The 14,811-nt window shown below is 41.3% G+C and overlaps 1 protein-coding gene across 1 annotated transcript in view; it reads right to left on the bottom strand.

Moving 5' to 3' along the window:
• Window positions 1-3,141: 3,141 nt before the first annotated feature.
• LOC144692021 (lebercilin-like protein) overlaps window positions 3,142-14,811 on the bottom strand; it is a 55,354-nt gene continuing 43,684 nt past the window's right edge. Inside the window, exon 7 of the mRNA XM_078560579.1 lies at window positions 3,142-3,935. Coding sequence (XP_078416705.1) covers window positions 3,142-3,935 — 794 coding nt within the window. The remainder of the gene's footprint in view (window positions 3,936-14,811) is intronic.

Here is a 14,811-nt window from a genome sequence, read left to right as displayed (position 1 = left end):
ATGGTAGCTTTGGAGGGCCCAAGGAAGGGAAACCATGACAATATCACTAGCATCGTGGCTAGGAAGCGGTGTTGAGTCGTTAGAAGCTGTAGATTCGAGAGCAGGAGGTAAGTCTCACGGATTAGGGCAGCATTATGATGATGGGGAAAGGGGGAGAGGGAGATAGGGGAGTGAAAAAGACAAGGCTCATTTTTATATTCAGAAGGGGCGTGGGGAGAGGTTAGGAAATGGGAATGGGAAGGAGGAATGCCCGAGGCAACTATACCAATGATCAAAAGTAGGGAAGTCTTGCTACAACTGTAGAGGGTATTGTCAAGACCACACCTAGAGCACTGTGTGCAGTTTTGGTCACCTTAGTTAAGGAGGGACATACTTGCATTGGAGACCGTTCAGAGGTTTACTAGGTTGATTCCTGAGATGAAGGGATTTACTTATGAGGAACAGTTGAGCAAGTAGGGCCTGTATTCATTGTAGTTTAGAAGAATGAGAGATGATCTTTTTGAAAAATAAGATTCTTAGGGGGCTTGACAGGGTAAATGCTAAGAGGATGTTTCCTCTGATAGGGAAATCTAGAATTAGGGGGCACAGTTTAAAAATATGTGGGGGAAGGGAGAGAGATAGAGATGAGGAGGAATTTATTCTCTTAGAGGGTTGTTTGTTTTTGGAATTCTCTTCCCCAGAGAGCTGTAGAGGCTGGGTCATTGAATATATTTGTTGTAAGGTGTTGGGCATAGTTCAGTAGGTATTATTAAGGTATTCATAGTCTTAGGTAGTTCAACAGTAAGTATTCATTAACTACTATAGATACAGTAAAGGTCCAAGCTCGGAGCTGTCTCCATGCTTGCTTCCACACACGGCTCTGTCCAACACTACACTGACCCTGAGGTGCAGGTCATGTGTTCCCTTACATCACTGTGTGGGTGGTACTGTACTCAATCCCACATTAACCCTTTATGTGCCAGACCTTATACTACTCCTCTCCCCAAGATTTTATCCAATATATTTACAAATTAAAGTAAAAGCAAAATACTGAGGATGCTGGAAATCTGAAATGAAAACAGAAAATGTTAGAAAAGCTCATCAGGTCTGGCAACATCTGTGGAGAGAGAAACAGAGTTAACATTGAGTCTGTATGACTTCTTCTCTGGTACCCTCATGCGGTTTGCTTGGGTAATATATTACCCTTTTGTAGCTCTACTGGGGGTTTTCTATCCCTCTTTTTAAGCTCTGTGCACTCCACAACTTGAAGGTTAATGTATTTGTCAAAGGCTTTTAATATTTTATTGAAGCTGGCTGAGGCTTCATCAATGCATTGCATTAGGATTACTTCATCAGCAGATTCACTGAGAATAAAAATGCATTAATCTGGATTATTTAGGATTTCCTACTTAGACCTGATGTACTCTAATTTAAAAAAAAATCAGTTTTGTGTCAGGTTTGGCCCTTGCATGAGTCCAAAATAGTCTGGAAGAGTGGATCTCTGATCCATAGTTAAAATGTTTAAACTGCAGGTGCAGCTTAAAGAGGTTTCTGAAAACTCAAGATGGCATTGCTATATGCTTCTTCACAAAGGGTTTCCCTGCGCCTTTTGGGGGTGGGGGGATATGGCATTTGTGATCTCAGCATTTAAATTTTCTCAACAATGACTGCCTGGATTGACTAGTTAGAGTCTTCCCAGCTTTAGTGCAATGTTCTTGGGTCTTGGAAGCGTCCACTCCTGGCTTTTGCTGGGTTCTTAGTTGCAATTAATTTTTAATGTATATTTTTTTTGTTCAGAGCAAGTCAGCTGCCACGTGTTCAGATGCTGACTCGGACTGCAATGTAAATGGCAATTTCTGGACACTGCAGTATTTAACTTTTTCCGGTACTTGTGTTGTCCCAGAATTTTAAATTTATAGCTCACCCCTGCTAGGTCTGCTGACTTTGCACACTCTGGATATTGAAGCTGGACTTTCACAGAATTGGATAGAGTCTTCTGCTGCAGTGAGGAATTTGGTTTCTGCCTTCAGCTTCCGAGCCTTTCTTTGGAGCTTTTCTCTGGTGATTTCCTTCTGCGCCTTCGCTTCTTGAGCTTTTCTTCAGGTCAGAATGCTTCTTTGATATTTTTCCTTCAGTTTCCCAGGATTTTAATTTTCTTCTGCAGTCTCTCTGAGGTTTTTAATTGTTCTATTCACTGCCATCATGTTGTAAAGTGTTAAGCTTAGTTTAGTAGGTCTTATTAAGACATTCATAGTCTTGTGTAGTTCAACAGTAAGTATTTATTAACTACTAGAAACTATATACATAGGTACATAAAAGTCCATGCTAGGAGCTGTCTCCATACTTGCTTCAACACATGGCTCTGTCCAACATGATACTGACACCTAGGTGCAGGTCATGTGTTCTCTTACATCACTGTGTGGGTGCTAATGTACTCAGTCCCACATTAACCCTTTATGTGCCAGACCCTTATACTACAATATTCATGGCTGAATTAGTGCTTCCCAGTAAACATTTGAGCGTATAATTAGAACAAGTTATACTGCACAGTTTATATTAATGCAGAGGATCATGGCTTCTCATTGACACAAATTGAATGCAATTAGCCAAATAAAATCGCTTAGAACTGTATGGTTTATTTAATCAGACACTGTTTGACTTGCAGCTGTTGTGAAGCAAACTTTTAAAAGTGTACTGGGTGACCAATTTAACTGCTTGGTAACATTTAAACTTCACTTTTAAACTGATTAATATTGGCAACGAACTGACCTTTGTATAAGTTTCTTCGTTGATCTTGAATCATTTAACTGACAAAGAGTGATACAGAGCTAATAGTATAACTCAGGCTTGCCAGCTATACAAGGTACTTATCTCAAAGCACTATCTGTAGTAAAATAGCAACATCATTTCAAATGGGTTTCTGAGCTGCCCAGTGAAAAAAAACAATGTCAAGTGTTAGTTGTAAAACATTTCAGCATTTACTGCTTGGAAAAATGCAAATATTTAAATGTAGATATTAATGGCAACTCTCATTTTTTACCCTGTGCATTCACGTGAAAAATCTGCAGTTTGGTAATTGTTTCCGTTTATCTTAGCTTCTGGAGAGAAGGGAGTTTCAACAACCCTAAATTTAATAAAACTTAACGAGTTTGTATTTTTATTTTATTTATTTAAAGATTGTAAAACCAGTTTTTCACTTTCGTCTGTGGATGATTCTAAAACTCTCACAGGCAGCAAGTCAGGATCCAGAACATTTAATCTATTTTTGTTAGTAACCTGAATTCGACTTGCCTGCTTATTTCTCTGCATCTGTTTTAGTTTGTCTGTGGCTTTAGCTTCATCGTCTTTGGTGGGTTTATTTTCTAAAGTACTACCTGATCTAAATAATTTTTCCATGAGGCTGTCCTTCGCATCGTTTCTTGAGGCTGATGGAAGACAATTTTCAGATTTTTCACTGGGCCCGTCCCCAACTTGGTGCCTCAGTTCATTTGGTCGATTGCACAGCTTCGCAAAAGATGGCTCGTAACCATTGACTGAAGAGTTTAAGTCCAGAAACTCCTTACTGTCTTGTCTGTCTTGTCTTTTTTTGCTACCAATATGGGTCCCATAAGATATTTTGCAAACAGGAAGCCCTTGGTGGAGATTTTCAATTTGTTCTGTGAACTTGTAGCGCCTTCTGAGTCTAGAAGTTTTATTGAGGCTGTCATTCAGCGCAAATGTTTCACCTATCTCCTTGATATCGTCCAGTCGTAATTCATTTGCATCTTTGATCTCCTCAGTTTTTTGCTGCTCTCTTTCCTTGGCGTCTTGCTCCTCTTCTCCAGTCTCTTTCCTTTCAGAGGCCTCTCTCAGAGCAGCTCTTTCCTTCTCCTGTTTTTCTCTTTTTTCCCTTTCCAGGTTTTCTAAGATGTCGTTCTCCGCCATCTCCTTCCACCTCTTCTCTGCCTGTTCGTATTCTAAAGAGAAAAAAAAAATTCATGCAGATTTTCTGAATGGAAGTGAATGACCTAATATTTCTGTGGCATTTGGCATAGGACAGATAATGTAAGATGTCTTATGACACATTGAAGAAAGTGACCTGTGATTTTATGGGGAAATTTTAGGCTCAATGATAGTTGATTTTTAATTTTTTTTTAATACAACACAGGAACAGATCTAAGCCATTCAGCCTCTTGAGCACTGCCGCTCAGTTCGATCATGATTGATTTGCACCTCAGCTTCATTTACATGTCTTTGCTCCAGACCCCTTAATACCTTTACCTAACAAAAATCTACCAATCTCGGTACTGAAAATTTCAATTGACCGAGACTCCACAGCCTTTTGGAGGGTGCTATGGTGGTAGGGGTGGGGAAAAGTGTTGTAGATAGTCACTACACTTTTTTGCGACGAATGTATTTTTTGACTTCACCCATAAATATGTGATTTTAAGATTATTTTCCCCTATTTTGGATTCCCTCAACCGAAGAAAATAGAATCTCTGCACTACCTGATTGAATTCCTTTATCATTTTAAGGACCACAACCTTTTAAACTCGAGGGAATGTAAATCAAGTTTATGCAACCTGTTCTCATAACTTAGCCCTTTGAGCCTTGGTGTCATTCTGGTAAATCCTTGATGTATCCACGCCTAAGGTGTGGAAACCAAACCAAGTTTTGTATTCCAAACCCCTTGCGTACTTTGAGATCTTTGTCACTTTTTTTAACATTTCCCCTTTTCTCATGACCATCGCTGGAAATTATGGGTATGGAAGTTGGTTATGGATGGAATGAAGCTCAGCCTGCTCACACTCAATTGGTCTTCATTTGGCAAGCTACTGAGGAGCTGTCAATGGAAGTGTACCACAACAAAATTCAATACCTTTGGGAGTGAAAATAAAAGCAAAACTAAATAAATAAGTTTAACGACAAACTATTCTTAATAAACAGATAACTGCAATTCCCTTCCCAAAAGACTGAACGTTTAGCAGTCAAACGGTATCCCTCTGAAGTGGTAGTGTTGATTGTTTAGATGTGCTCCTCTGTGGACCGCCGTGTATATTTACTGGTACCCATCGATTTTATGTTGGTCTTCATTCTACTGGGTTTCTATCATTTAAAAAAAACAGCCGCCATGGAGTTATAGAATTTTACAGCACTGAAGGAGACCATTGATCTTATGTTAGCTCTCTGAAAGTTCAGTCCCATTCAGTTGCCCCATTCACACAACTTTTGCAGATGATTTTATTTCAGCAAAAACATTTTGTTTTAAGTTGCTCCGACCTCTAAAATTGGAAAGTAGAAGCAAGGAGAAGAAAGGAAGTAGAAGAAAATAATAATATTGGTACAATGAGATTAGGTAGGCTTTATTGTGGCAAACTAAACAAGGGAAGGTGAGAAAGCTGGGAGGACGAGTCAAACAGGTTCACATCACATTGTTCCCAGTTACCACTTATCCAGAATGCTGCTAATTGAGATGTAGAAATGGAATGTATGCTCGTGCATGTGGTCGGGAAATAATTTGGGGCTGACCTATAGATACAGGATTAAGTGACTAATAAAATTACGCTTCTGCTATGTATGTACATTTATACAAAAATACATGTTCTGAACCAAGTCAAGGGTGTTGAAGAACGTGAAACCTACAAGCAAAGGCACCATCTTGCATGTCTATGGCCCTTAATGTAGTAAAATATTCCAAGACATTTGACCGGGTATTCGACAAAATTTCACACCAAGGCACAGGAGATACTAAAGCTAAATACTGCAAATGCTGGTAATCTGAAATAAAAACTGAAAATGCTGGAAATACTCAACAGGCCTGGTATTTGTGGAGAAATAAACAGAGTTAATGGACTGGATTTTACTACTGGTTTTAGGGCCCCAATGTCAGGACCAAATGGGGGTCTCAATCCACTTACCACTTACCAGCAGCGAGACCAGAACCTTCCAGGAGGCTGTCTCATAATTGGCCATCTCTGCATTTGCCGCCTGGGCGATGTGGGCGCTGCTGAGGCAGGTTGAGGCAAGAACGCCTCAAAATGGACACGTCCTAGGAGCTGTGGATCAAGATAAAAATTGAGGGGCGAAGCCGTAAGTCCCCTTGGAGGGGAAGGCTTTCCTGCCCATTGTTCCCGTCCCCTCTTTACGCGTCCATTCAGCAGGCTGCATCTGCTTACAAGGAGGGGGGAGTGGGGAGGGAGGGTTGGTGGAGGGGAAGGCGGGAAGTAGGAGCCTGGCAGGAGATTCGGCTGAGAAGGTTGAGGGCAGTGGGATCCTGCTACAGGAGGCTGCAAGAATCTATGACGACATGATGCCTGGAGGAGCTCAGTCTCCTGGACATCTCCAGGAAAGGAACTCCAGGCCTACAGATCCTGTAGGCCCCTCTGACCCTGCCCTAACAGACTCAGCTGCTGCTTATCCTGCTTGCTGAGGCTGATGAAGTTTGCTGCTTCTACTGCTGCAGCTGCTCTTCCTCTGACTGTTTATCCATCCAGAATGAAGGAGGGAAAATGGCTGAAAATGCTCAGGCAATGTGAGTTACACGAACAAACAAACTGAAACTCTGCGGCATCAGAAAAGCACAGCAATCCATTTCATTCAAGTCAGTGTAGGCGGCGGTCCCAGTGAATTTTGGCTCCAGTCCTATCGGTCAGTGAGGTTTCACTGCATTAAAGCAGCATCAGAGTTGCAATAACATAATGGGACCCAAATGAAATATGTTCATCAGCTTGGTTTCTGCTGAGTGTGTTTCGAATGGAGTCTATTGGATCCGTTAAAAAAAAAAATCAGAATCAGTGAGTTTGTGTACAGAACAATGTTAGTAAGCAGCTTTAACTGATTTTAACTGTTCAGTCAACCTGTTCACACTGGTTGGATAGGGATTATATCAGGTTCCTAGGTTCTAACCATGTCCCCTAACCTAGCATTGTTGCAGCGCCTCTCAACAACTGATATTAGTTAATTCTAATAACCCTTTATCTTGCTCTCCATCCAAGCTGATTGCTCCTGACTGACTCCAGTCCTGCCTTTCAAATAATCTAAGTGCTTGGCAATCACAACAACAGCAATAAGTTACGGTGAATGCCCATGAACATATTAAAATGCCTAAGGGTGATTCACAGGAGTGCTAACAAACAAAATTTGTTATCAAACAAAGTATAGGTGACCAAAAGCTTGGTCAAAGAGGTAAGTTTTTAGGACCGTCTCAAAGGAAGGAGAGGAAGCAAAGGTTTGGAGAGGGAATTCCAGAGATTAGGCAGCTGAAGGCACGACCACCAGGGAGGGAGTCAAGGGGTGTGCACAAGGACAGAATTCGGGAAACAGATATTTCAAAGGGTTGTGGGACTGGAGGGGGGCACAGAGATAGGGAAGAGCAAGGCCATGGATGGATTAAATACAAGGACGGGAATTTTAAAAGTGAGGCATTGCCAATGTAGGTCAGTGCGCACAGGGGTAATAGATGAATGGAACTTGGTGCAAGTTACAATATGGGCAGCAGGCTTTTGGATGAGTTCAAGTTTGTGCCAGGAGAGCATTAGAATAGTCAAATTAATAAGTAATAAAGGAATGAATGAAGGTTTCAGCAACAGAAGAGCTGAGGCTGGAGCAGGGGCAAACAATGTTACAGATGTGGAAATAGTGATGTGCAGATAGTAGGTCTTGGATGCTTATGTATGTGCTAACTATCAGCATTTTCAGATGACAATTAACTTTTCAATCCAGATTGCCAAATGTCATACGCCTTCTAATTACATACATTGATTAATGTGCAAACTTTTGGAAGAATCCCAGTAAATCTGTGCCTGACTTCATAATTAGACAATTCCCTTCAGGAATAAGCAGGCATGTGCATGCTGCATGCCAAATATCTTTGACATAGTTATGCATTTTATAAGTTACCGTAGCATTTGTTGAGGTGTCCTACCTCTATACTGAGTGTTTAAATCTGGGTAGCCTTATGGCAACCCTCAGCTAGGTTAAAAAAAGAAGTTAAAACATGGCAATGATGTAAACTTTCATCATGGTATGAAGACAAGAGACGATTTCACAAAACTTTCAAATTTAGCAACAGATTGGTTATGTTTTGGATCAGACTACCTAGGCCCTGCTTTCCCTGCCAAGTGGGCTTAAACAACTCCATCGCACTATTTTGAAGAAGAGCAGGGGAGTGTCCTGGCCAACATCTATCTCTCCGCAAACAACTAAAATAGTTTAGTCGAAAAGCAGAATACTGCCAATGCTGAAAAACTGAAATAAAAACAGAAAATGCTGGAAATGCTCATCAGGTCAAGCAGCACCTGTTTCTCTCTCCACATATCTGCCTGACCACCTGTGTCTTTCCAGTGTGGTAACTATGGTTTAATGTAATGTGTAATATACCTTTAAGAAAGACATTATAACGGAAGATCACATGACCTTGTGTAACCAACAGAGGAATAGCACGGGCTAACTCAGTAGTTAGGCAGCATTTAATTGGAAGTCAGTAGTCTGCACGTGAGCAGCAGAAATATGTAGATAGAGTTTGGTGTAGAAACACACAAATGTAGCTGCTGAGCAGCTTGTAAATAAACAGAAAGCGTTCCACCTAAGAAGTGTCTGCAGAAAGTACCAACTCGGTCACCCTGCGACAAGTGTGGAAGTGTGATTTACAAGTCACCATAAACTGGCAATGGAGTCACAACAAACTGGTGATGAGGATAGAGTGAAGACCCAGCAAACTTGCAACAAGGAGAAAGAAGGAAAAAGAGAGGATAGAAGAAAGATACAACAAACTAGCGTTGAGAGTAAAATCATGGAGGAAATCAAAAGAATCGAAATCGGGCTGTACCTCGCACAGTCGGGGTAAGTAGAAGTTTCCGTTCAAATCGTCGAAGCAATACCCTCAAAGCGTGCCGCAATTCAGGAGAATTGATCCATTTAATCCAGCCACGGATGATTGGTCTCATTATATTGAGCACTTTGTGTTCTATTTTCAAGCAAATGAGATCACGGGGGAAGAGAAGAGGCAGGTGATCCTTTTACCTACATGTGGGAATAAAGCCTATGGCTTAATTTGAAGTTTGATGGCAGCCAGTGCCCCAGATTCAAAAAGTTTTGATGAATTGGTGGACCTTGTGAAGGGCCATTCCCAGCTAAAGCCCTCGATAACGATGCAACATTTCAAGTTTAATTCAAGGAATAGAGCCCCGGGGGAGACAGTTGCTTGTTATGTGGCAAGTTTGAAACAGTTAACGGAACATTGTGAGTTTGGTACATCTTTAAACGATATGTTGAGAGATCGTTTATTGTGTGGTGTGAATGAGGACATGGTTCAGAAGAGATTACTGTCTGAAACGAATTTGGATTTTAAGAAGGCGCCAGAGATCACACTGGCCATGGAAAGTGCAGTAAGAGATTTGAAAGCCAGACAGGGAGCGCAAAATGATGCCGTCCCCCACATCGGGAGGGAAGCCCCAGCCAAAAAGGGCACGAAAATGCAAGACTCTGCCGAGAAACAGGAAACAGCCACCACTAGCAGAAAAATAAAAAGAAATGACTCAGCAGTGAAGATAAGGGATAATGGCAACAGAAGTGGAAATAAGCAGACTAGTAACGATCGGCGGTTTAAAAAAATTGTTTTTATTGTCATTGAAACTGACACATAACAAGACAGTATAAGGAAACAAGCAGGCAGACTTTCAAGCAAAAGAGAGAACCTTGTGAGATTTACAGTGTAGAAGAGCCTGAAGCAACAAATTCAGATATTTGTTCATTATTTAATTTGAAGGCAGGGAAAACTGAACCAATTTATGTAACAGTAAAAGTGAATGGCAGACCTGTTCATATGGAGGTGGACACAGGAGTTTCCACTACAGTAATTGGTGAACACACCTTCAAATACCTGAATTATGGTGAACTTAAATTAAATTTAGAAGAAACTGATGCCACATTAAGGACGTACACGGGAGAAGACATCCAAGTCAAAGATATAAGTAGAGTTACTGTCCATTACAGAAGCCAATCAGCAAAGCTACCATTGATGGTGGTAGCAGGTGAAGGGCCAAGTGTTCTGGGATGAAGCTGGCTAAAGAGGATTAAATTAGAATGGGCTGAAATTTTCCAGCTAAGAGCAAGTGGGTTACCAGAGCTACTACAAAAATACACTTCAGTCTTCAAGGACGAACTTTGGAAGGTCCAAGGGCTGCGAGCAAAAATTCATGTGGACTCAGAGGCAGCCCCCTGATTCATGAAGGCAAGACCAGTACCTCATGCACTGCGGGGAAAAGGTCGACACCCAACTGGACAGATTAGAGAAACTGGGCGTTACACAACTTGTGCAGTTCTCAGAGTGGGCAGCACCAATAGTCCCTGTACTTAAACCCAAAGTGTTTGAATTTGTGGAGTCTACAAATTGACAATTAACAAAGTGGCTAAGTTGGACAGACACCCTACACCAAAAATTGAAAACCTCTATGCTAAGCTGGCAGGTGGAACCACCTACATGAAGCTTGATATGAGTCATGTTTATCAGCAATTAAGAGTTAGAGAAGGCCTCCCAGGAATTTGTCACAATTAATACCCACAAGGTGTTGTACCAATATACCCGCTTGCCTTTCGGTGCCTCCTCAGCTTGAGCCATCTTCCAGAGAACAATGGAAAGTTTACTGCAGGGACTGCCCCATATTGTAGTTTATTTAGATGACGTGTTGGTGACACGACTCACTGAAAAGGAACATCTGGCAAACTTAGAAGTCTTAAAATGTTTCTTGAAAGCTGGAGTGCGTTTTAAAAAAAACTGCACATTCCAAGCGAGGGAGATAATCTAAAATAAAAGCAAAATACTGCGGACACTGGAAATCTGAAACAAAAACAGAAAATGCTGGAAAAACTCAGCAGGTCTAACAGCATCTGTGGAGAGAAAAAAAACAGTTCTTCAGAGTCATACAGACTGGAAACGTTAACTGTTTTTCTCTCTCCACGGATGCTGTTAGACCTGCTGAATTTTTCCAGCATTTTCTGTTTTTGTCTGAGGGAGGTAATCTATTTGGATCACCGGGTAAATTCACAGGGCCTCCACCCGGTTGAGGAGAAAGTGAGAGCCATAAGAGAGGCACATGTGCCAACGAACACGTCCAAGCTCAAATCATTCTTGGGAATGATCAACTATTATGGACAGTTCTTACCCAATTTGTCAACAGTGCTGGCCCCCCTGCATTCTCTACTCAAAAAGAACCAACATTGGTCTTGGGAGGCGCCCCAGAAAGAAACTTCACCTAAGGTAAAACAATTTTGCACTCATCCAACCTATTAGTATGTTTTGACCAGAGTAAAGATTGATGTTGACATGTGACGCATTTCCCTACAGAGTGGGATCAGTGTTCTCCCATCGGATGGACGATGGCAAGGAATGGCCTGTAGGATATGTGTCAAGAACGCTCATCTCAGCAGAAAAGGGATACTCACAGATGGAGAAAGAAGGCCTGTCAATCATCTTTAGTGTCAAGAGATTTCACCAGTTCGTACACGGCTATCATTTTACTATCGTTTCTGACCACAAGCCATTGCTAGGATTGTTCAAAGAGGACAAGGCTATACCACCCATAGCCTCAGCTAGAATACAACTTTGAGCCCTAATCCTGGCAGCATACGTGTACACTTTTGTACATAAGCCTGGAAATAAAATTGTAAATGCCGATGCACTTAGTCATTTACCTTTACAAGAAAATGATGATGATGTCTCAATTCCACAAGAACTCTTGTTATTGTTAAATTTCTTAGATTCATCGCCGGTATGTGCTAGACAGATTAGAGACTGGACAAGTAGGGACCCAGTCCTATCTCAAATACAAGAACAAGTGCTATATGGTTGGTCACAAGAACCTGTATCTGATGATATGAAACAGTACTTTAACAGAAGACATGAAATAACCATCCAGGATGGCATCTTATTGTGGGGAGCATGAGTGTTAGTTCGTCCAAAGGGAAGAAAGCCATTGTTAATTGAAATACAAAGTGCACATTCAGGAATATCCCGAATGAAGACCATAGCACGCAGCTATCTACGGTGGCCTGGAATGGATGGAGAAATAGAGAGTTTAGTGAAGAATTGTGTATAGCGTCAGCAATTGCAAAAGTTACCTTCAACAGCTCTGTAACACCTTTGCGAGTGGCGAGGAAGACCATGAGTATGATTACACATTGACAATGTGGGACCTTTCATGGGAACAATGTTTCTGCTCATTGTTGATGCCCACTCAAAATGGATGGACATCTATGAGGTGAAGTCACCAATGTCTTCTGCTACAATTGAGAAGCCTCGTCAAAGTTTTGTAATTAATGGACTACCAGAAGTGGTCGTATCTGATATTGGCACAGCATTTACGAGTGCTGAGTTTCGAAAGTTTATCAGCCTCAATGGTATAGCTCGTGTAAAAACTTCGCTGTACCACCCTTCTTTGAACGGACTGGCTGAAAGAGCAGTTCAAACATTCAAGTATGGCACGAAAAAGTTAACTGGAGATTCCCTAGCAACCAAGCTTGCACATTTTCTTTTTCATTATAGGGCCACCCTCATGCAACAACAGGTGTCACACCTGCGGAATTGTTAATGGAACGCCGCCCCAGGACGAGATTGAGTTTAATAATGCTAAATTTAGGGGGGATGTGGAAAGGAGTCAAGGAAGTTAGAAAACTGGACATGACTGGCATAGCTGTGAGAGGAAGTTTACTGTGGGAGAGCCGGTCTATGTGAAGAACTTTGGCGAAGGATCAAAGTGGTTACCGGGTGAAATAAGTGCAGTGACTGAACCTTTATCATACCACATGAAGGCAAAAGGCTGAGTCATACGGAGACATGTGGATCATTTGAGGAAGGAGAGAAACAAATTATCAAGAAATAATTCCACCAGTATTCACGACCGAGTCAATGTTTCCTGTTGAGAGAACTCAACCTAACACAGATGTGTCTGAAGTGTCTGTTGTACCTACAAGAGTTGAGGACACAGATTTGCAGGTACCCGCTGAAGAACCTGATGTTCAGACAACTCCAGAAAATGAGATTCCTAACAAAGCATCTGAAATTGTAGAGCTGAGATGTTCTACACGCCAAAGGAAACCCCAGAAAGACTGAATTTGTAAATTACTTATCAGTGTAAATAATTTGCTATTTTGAAAAGATTGTAATTTAAATGTAAAAATATGTTTCCGAGTAAAGGGGAGGGATATGGTAACTATGGTTTTATCTAACGTGTACTATACCTTTAAGAAGGATAATGGAAAATCACATGACCTTGTGTAACCAATAGAGGAGTAGTGTGGGCTAACTCAATAGTTAGCTAGTGGTTAGATGGAAGTCAGCAGTCTGCAAGTGAGCAGCAGAAGTATGTAGATTGTGTTTGGTGTAGAAACACATGTGCAGCTGCTGAGTACCTTGTGAATAAACAGAATGTGTTCCACCTAAGAAGTGTCTGCAGAACTACTCTATCTAAAGTACCAACTCGGTCACCCCGCAACAAACGTGCAAGTGTGATTCGCAAGTCACCATAAACTGGCGACGGAGTCACAACATCCAGAATTTTCTGATTTTACCTAAAATTGTTTATCTGGTCATTATCACATTGCTGTTCATGGATAAAAACAAAAAGCTAAAAGCTACTGCGGATGCATGGATGCTTGCTGTGCGCAAATCAGTTGGTGTAATTCCTGTGTTACAATAGTGACTACACTTCAAAAGAGCTTCATGAACTGTAAAGAGCTTTGGAATGCTTGAGGTTGTGAAAGATGCTATATAAATGCAAGTCTTTGTTTTAATATTTAGCTCTTGTTACAAGGTAGTGTGTGGAAAAGTGCAGGTCTTTACTTTCGTGTTCTCGGCCGCTCAAGATGAGTTGATGGTTATGCATGTAGAAAAAAAAAGCTTGTCTGGTATAGTCATTTAGACATAAAGAAACGTGCCTAAGGCCTTAGTGTTATGAATACACTGCTTAGAATTTGATGGGTGAAGTTGATGGAAACAATATTTAAATTTGGATTGGGAATTTGCATTAATACCAGAATTACCAGTTTGAACTTGAATGTAAAAGCGGATTGCTGCGGGATACAATTACTCCCTCTCTTGTACAAGCCAACAGAAAATGAAATGTTGATATTCTGTTATGTGCTTTTGTATGTATTACTAATTTAAAAAAACAGCAGTTCTATATAATACAATCTTCCAAATCAATTTGATATAACCAATATAAAGTAACGTATGTTTCCAATGCTCCATAGCAGGACCTTCCTGCCTGGGCTCTACTAATTTTTTTAAACTATGAATGAATTATTTTGCTGTGCTCATTACGACTTCCTCTGCCTGCCTTGGCTTTTTACACCAAGGCATTAAGATTGTCTGCCTGTATCAGTCTATTCAACAAAAGTGGTTCTTGTGGCTGGTCTCGCCCGTTCACAAGCACAGGCTTACATTTAAAAAAATAATTTGATAAATGATGGCTCTTCTTGGATGTTAGATTTTCTAATGGTAAGTAAATATACAAAGCTAGTATTCCTGCATTACACCCAGAGTAATGCCGAATCAGAGGGTGGAATTTTCCATTTTGAAGAGTAAGTGCGGTGGTGGGCGAGTTTCGCAGCACGTTTCCCGTTGGGCAGCCTGGCGGGAACTCACACCCAATTTTACACTCGGAAGCTCTCATCAACTACGCAAGGGCTAGTAGTTCTCCGAATCGCATGGTGCGGCAGGCACTGATTTGTCTGCCTTGCCGTTACCTAATGGGCTCGAAGGTCCGGGCACCATATTTAAATGCCACCCAAATACACAGATTCACCCTCTCAAGCCCAGCTGTGTAGAGGAAACATTTCAATATGGCTGCAGCCAAG

This window comes from Cetorhinus maximus, chromosome 16, assembly GCF_964194155.1.
Source record: "Cetorhinus maximus chromosome 16, sCetMax3.hap1.1, whole genome shotgun sequence".
Taxonomy (NCBI): domain Eukaryota; kingdom Metazoa; phylum Chordata; class Chondrichthyes; order Lamniformes; family Cetorhinidae; genus Cetorhinus; species Cetorhinus maximus.
The sequence above is the reverse complement of the archived record's forward strand: the minus strand, read 5'-3'. Positions and strand labels throughout refer to the sequence as shown.